At 39.1% G+C, this 5,995-nt stretch overlaps 1 protein-coding gene across 1 annotated transcript; it reads right to left on the bottom strand.

Moving 5' to 3' along the window:
- Positions 1 to 466: 466 nt before the first annotated feature.
- On the bottom strand, positions 467 to 5,733 carry LOC142747218 (serine/threonine-protein kinase Sgk1-like). Its single transcript, XM_075854965.1, has 8 exons — positions 4,956 to 5,733; positions 4,587 to 4,756; positions 4,239 to 4,489; positions 4,009 to 4,071; positions 2,445 to 2,583; positions 2,044 to 2,235; positions 1,780 to 1,908; positions 467 to 1,467 (listed from the first exon to the last, which is right to left on the bottom strand). Exons 1-8 carry the CDS (start codon positions 5,662 to 5,664, stop codon positions 1,462 to 1,464), a joined length of 1,659 nt encoding a protein of 552 aa, XP_075711080.1. The 5' UTR covers positions 5,665 to 5,733; the 3' UTR covers positions 467 to 1,461.
- Between the last annotated feature and the right edge of the window lie 262 nt (positions 5,734 to 5,995).

The raw sequence follows: 5,995 nt of genomic DNA, 5'->3' as shown, positions 1-5,995 counted from the left end.
GTGAATGGCACATTTACCACACTGCCTGGCGCTAGTACTCTATATATAACATGGTAATGTGAACATTGTATAGCAAAACAACAGAATGAGGATACTGAAGTTAGCTTCTTGCTAACAGCAGGCACAAGCAAAACACTTATATACCAATATGTCCCTCGCCCATTGCCTTCTTTTTGTTCTTTCTGCCTCATCCAGCATATATTGAGCTACAGAAGTCTTATAATGATATATTAAAGGGCCTCAATATAGCCAACCATGAGCAGGAGGTCATAGATGGTCGATCATGTTCTAGAATGACCAGACTGGTGGTTTCCATTGCCTTACTTGACACAACTATGCAAAAATCAAATGGATATTGGTCTTATCTTGCTCCCCCCCGCAAAATCGTATCTTTTTATGATAATCATTACAAAAAAATTGTAAAATAAGTTCTGTATATGGAAAGAATTTCACCAAAACCTTCAGAGATGTTTAGATTTTTATTCATGCATGGAAGTTGTTATCATCACGCAAAGAAGGAAAGACTTTAGAGTTAGTCATTTCCCAAAAAAAGGAGCAGATGATGTTGATTCCGCTCTTCAGGCCTTGGCATACACTTGTATGTTGTCTTTGGAAGTCCAGATCTGGATCACACGTGATGGAGAGGAAAAGAGCAGGAATGTTTGCAGTGTGACCTGTCTAGTTGGAGTTTTCCCTGGATTCCTCTATAAATTCTTCCTACAACCATTCGGCCTTCTGTCTGTCCAAGAATGATAGGTGAAGGAGCTGCTTTTTTGTTTTTTTTCTCTCAGCACCTTCCTTCTGTCTGTCTATGGGCAGTGGGTAAAGGAGCTGTTTTCTTTCTCAGCAGCTTTCTTCTCTCTGCCCATTGTCGGTAGGTAAAGGAGCTGCTTTCGACCTCAGCAGTTTCCTTCAGGGTGTCTATGGTCAGAAGCAGAAGAAGCTGTTTTCTTTTTTAACAGCTTTTTTTCTGACTGACCATTGTCGGTATGTGAAGGAGCTGCTTTTTTTTTAATCTCAGCATCTTCCTTCTGAGTCTCTATGGTCAGTAGGAGAAGGAGCTGTTTGTTGACTCAGCAGCTTCCTTCTGTCTGACCATTTTTGGTAGGTGAAGGAGCTGCTTTTTATCTTAGCAGCTTCCTTCTGTCTGTCTATGGGCAGTAAGTAAAGGAGCTGTTTTATTTGTTTCAGCAGCTTACTTCTGTCTGCCCATCGTCGGTAGGTGAAGATGCTGCTTTCTATCTTAGCAGCAACCTTTTGGGTGTCTATGGTCAACAGGAAAAGGAGCTGTCTTTTGTCTCAGCAGCTTCCTTGTCTGACCATTGTTTCCTTTTGGTTGTCTATTGTCAGTAGAAGAAGGAGTTGTGTTCAGTGGTGGAATCTCTGTAAATTTGTCACAAATCGGTAAAGACTAATTCATTCCTTGATGTTACTGGAATGGGGCTGATTTATAGCAGCCACTTACTCCTGTAAGAAGAAAAATATACATGTCTAAGAATCAGCTCTTTACATATATACTGTATAACTGGGGTTTTTCAAGTTGTGTAAGTAAAGTACTATAACAAATTTTACTGTAAGTGGAAGACCCTTTACTTACAAATAAGTGAAATGTATTTATCATTACACCCACATCTGGAAAATATAATACAAAACATGTCGCTATGAAAGTGTAGTAAGTGAGGATCTAGACCGTAAGCTAATATAATGATAAGGTTACAGTGCATGTGTGCGTTACTGAGCTATTCTGACACTATGGATGTCCCTTGGTGTTATACTTACAAAGTCCCATTGAAATGGCGGCTGGGCCCTGCCGGACTCCACATCGTCCCAGTCTATTGAGCGGAAGAACGGGTGAGATCTGATGGACGATGTTATTGCCAGCCGGCTGCATGGAGATTTACTGAGGAGCTGAAAAGTGAAAGAAAGCATTATATTCATGTATTATTGATGATATCTTGTTCTGGGTGAAATGTCTACCAGCTGTTCAACTTTTATGTTCTTTCCTTTTTTATAATCCTCTTCCCCTCTACCAATTCTACTTACCCCTTCTATGAATTCTATGATAACTGGACACATCCCAGGTAGAAATGAAGGGACATCCTCCTCTAGTGACTGATCGTAATCGTCCAGTGAGCCATAGCCATTGAATGGCTGCTCACCTACGCTCATTGTAAATAAAATGACGCCAAAGGAAAAGGAGTCCACCAGATGGTTGTAGTGTTCACCGTTCATCACCTGGTAAAACATCAAATAGAAGATCGGCTGAATATACTGGTGAGGGGCTTTACACACAGGGGGCTATGAGGACTGGTTTGTGATTAGATATAAGAAAGATAGGTAGGAATTCTATTGGGTCATTTAGAAAGTTATATATAAGAGGTTGTAAGTATCAGATAACTACTCAATCCTACCATCTGCGTAATCCAGACAGGAATGTTCCTTACCTCTGGAGCAACGTAACCAGTAGAGCCTAAAAAGTCATATATTGTGTCCTCCCCAAACACATTCACTGCTGATAAGCCAAAGTCGGCGATTTTGATGTGTCCGATGTCATCGAGGAGAATATTTTCAGGCTTCAGGTCACTGCGGAGAGAAAGAGCAGACAGTTATTTCTATGGATAATTCATGAAAGATATTTTAACCCCTTTGAAGTCCAAGCCATTTTTTGATTTTTGATTTTCGTTTTTCACTCCCCACCTTCTATGAGCCATAACTTTTTTATTTTTCCGTCAATGGAGTGGTGTGAGTGCTTAGTTTTTGCAGGAGAAGTTGTAGTTTCTACTGGCACTGTTTAAAGTACCGTATAATACTGGGGAACGGAAAAAAAATTATTTGTGGCGTGGAATTGTAAAAAACTGTGATTCCTCCATTTTCTTTTGGGTTTCGTTTTTAGGTCTTTCACCGTACGTCAAAAATAATAATTTAGCCTTTATTTGCTGGTCAATATGATTACGGTGATACTAAATTTATATAGTTTTCTTAATGTTTCACTCCTTTTACAAAGAAAAAACGATTTGTTCGAAAAAAAATATATTTGTGTCACCACATTCTGTAAGCCATGATTTTCTTTATTTCTTCTTCGATTGAGCAATATGAGGGCTTATTTTTTGCGGCACGAGCTGTGGGTTTTATTGGTACAATTTTTTGATACATACGACTTTTTGAACACTTTTTATTAAAAAAATGTATCGCTAAGTCGACCAAAAAACAGCGATTCTGTTGTTTTATATTTTTTTCTTTTTACGGCGTTCACCTTGCTAATTAAATAATGCTATATTGTTATAGTTCAGACTTTTACGGACACAGCGATACCAATTTTGTTTATTTTTTTATTTTTTACATTACTTTAGAGAAAAATGGGAAAAGGAATGTTTTTGGAACTTCTAATTTTTTAAATTTTTTTTCACTACTAAAAACTTTATTTAACTTTTTTTTTTTTTTACACATTTCATTAGTCCCCCTAGGGGACTTGAAGCAGTGATTGTTAGATCACTGGCACAATACACTGCAATACTAATGTATTCCAGTGTATAGTCATTTTTACAGGCTTCTGTTAAGCCATAAGCAGGGCTTAACAGAGGCAGAAGTAAAGGCAGTCCAGGGCACCTTCATTAGGCCTCCTGGGCTGCCATGACAATCATTGGCGATCCTCGATTGTGCTATGGGGCCGCCGATGCGCTGTTGAAGGGGGGTGCCCCCTCTCTATAACACCTCAGATGCTGCGGTTGCGATCCCGGCTGTTACTCCTGGGTATTGGCTGTAAAACAGTGCCAACACCCGCAGCATATGGAGCGCGCACAGCCTGTGAGCTCGCTCCATACTTCTCCCCCTGCATTATGATGTGCCGGTACGTCATGGTGCGTCAAGGGGTTAAACAATAGGAAATTATGTTTTAAGAATTGAGAAAAAAAATATCCCTTTCTGGTAAGACTGTAATGACAAGATCTGTAAGATGACAACTAAGGAGCCAACGGTGATATTTTAATGTCTAAAGATATAAGTAATTACCGATGTATGACGCCATGCTCATGCAAGTATTGGAGTCCGCAGACCATCTCTGCCGCAAACAATCTATGGAGTAGAAAGTAGAGGATTTAACAAGGGTTACATACAAAATCATTCAGAAAACATAAGAAGTGTCCTACTCATGTCTTCATCTTCTCCTGTTTTTGTCCATTGCTCTAGGACTACAATGTAACATGCAGCAGATTTATAGGATTCAGCTATAAGAAATTTACCTTGTGTTCTGTATATCAAACGGCATCCATTCTGCCATTAAGTTAAATAGGTCTCCTCCAGCCATATAGTCCATTACAATGATATAATCACTTGGTGTCTCTATAGATGCCCGCATAGATGTTAGAAAGCGGCTTCCAGCGGCAATTTCCAGTACTTCCAGCTCTGCAAAGATTTTGTCCACAGTTTGACTCTTGGCCATGATTTTAACAGCCAGCAGTTCTTCACTGACTGGATCTGATGCCAAGATGACCTGGAGAAGGACCAAAACAGGTCAGACCAAACTCTATGATGTGTAAAAGTGGTGTCTAATGACTAGAAGAAGTTTATTACAAGTTTTGGCCACCTACTTTTCCGTAGTTCCCCTCTCCAAGGATTTTCTGAAATTTGAGATTGTCAAGGTCAATAGGTTTCATTGTGTTGACCAATTCTTTTGGGGATGGAGTACGGCTACTGGCATAACCAAGGTCTTCTACTGGCATCACCGCTATGTCGGAGGTTAGTTTAAAGCTTCCATCTGCTAAAATGAAAGAAGGTTCATTACTAAATCCAGGTCATAAACTGACTTACTTTAATTATATTCTTGTAAAAAATGTAGAAAGAAAAGCAAAGAATGAAAATATATGATATTTTATGTTTTATATAATGATGCATAATATTAAGAGTAGACCCCACCTCATCCCCTCCAGTCTTATTATATTGAATTATTTCCATCTTACCTGGTGCATCTTTGTCAAATGAACTTTTAGGTTTAGAAGCATCCCATGGGTCTTGTTTGGGCTTCGTGAAGGACATGTTTATAGCTGATGATCTGGACCTTCTTAAAGCACCATTTCCATTCACTATCGGTCTTGCATATATGAGACGCCTCCTACATTGGACAACCCAGTCTCTGTTGTTTTTGATTCTCTTCTGGCTTGCCTCACTTTGTAGGTTTGGTGTTTCTCGGCTTACAGATCTGGAGAATGAGACATGGCTTGGTGTTTCTGGGAAAACCTCCTCCAGCTCTAACTCTGTGCTGATCATATTTCTCCGCTTTTGGAGGATTTTATCGTTGTTTGTCCTCCTTCTATCAGCGATCAGTTCTCTGATTTCCTTTCTGGTGTTAAGGATCGTCATTTGAAGTCCTTCATCGGCGGAGTTTGCTGAGTCAGATTCCATGAGGTTCTCCATTTTCCTTTTCTCTGTAAGCATTTCATGTCTCTTGATCTTTCTTAATCTCTCCAAATTCTGTCTTTTAGACACCATTTCTGAGGCGTCATTGTCTATATCAGGTAGTTGATTGTCATTTCGCCCTAAAGCGAACAATGGTTCCTGCTGTTCATTAATTCCCCTCCTCTGTATCAGAACCCGTTCTCTTTGGGTTCTTCTCCTCTTCTGTTCCTCCATTACACAATCCATTTTGGCTTCGTTTATCACGAAACGCATAGCTACTGCCTTACCCTTGGGAGTCTGTAAGGCAGTGATTTTCTTCAAGAGACGTAAATGTGGTATAGAACGTGATGAAGTCATCACTACACTTATGACATATTTTTTTTTTGTTAGGTCAAAGCACCAGGGTTCTACAAGCTAACTTGACAAATTTCATACTGTGAAGTCAAAGTGTTCTATAAGTTGCCATGACATGCTGTGAGGTCACAATACTAGCGTTAGACATCATTTAACTGGTGTATATATATATATATATATATATATATATATATATATATATATATATATATATATATACATATATATGTATGTATACATTTTATATATA

This window comes from Rhinoderma darwinii, chromosome 1, assembly GCF_050947455.1.
Source record: "Rhinoderma darwinii isolate aRhiDar2 chromosome 1, aRhiDar2.hap1, whole genome shotgun sequence".
Classification (NCBI taxonomy): Eukaryota; Metazoa; Chordata; class Amphibia; order Anura; family Rhinodermatidae; genus Rhinoderma; species Rhinoderma darwinii.
Note: the sequence above shows the minus strand (reverse complement) of the source record. Positions and strands in the feature narration are given on the sequence as shown.

Excerpts from the sequence above, each read along its gene's own strand:
- LOC142747218 (XM_075854965.1), bottom strand. The coding sequence starts at position 5,664 with ATGCGTTTCGTGATAAACGAAGCCAAAATGGATTGTGTAATGGAGGAA. Across the intron at positions 4,490-4,586 it reads GAGAGGGGAACTACGGAAAA|GTCATCTTGGCATCAGATCC; the intron begins GTAGGTGGCCAA and ends GTCCTTCTCCAG. Across the intron at positions 2,584-4,008 it reads GAGCATGGCGTCATACATCG|TGACCTGAAGCCTGAAAATA; the intron begins GTAATTACTTAT and ends TTCTCTCCGCAG.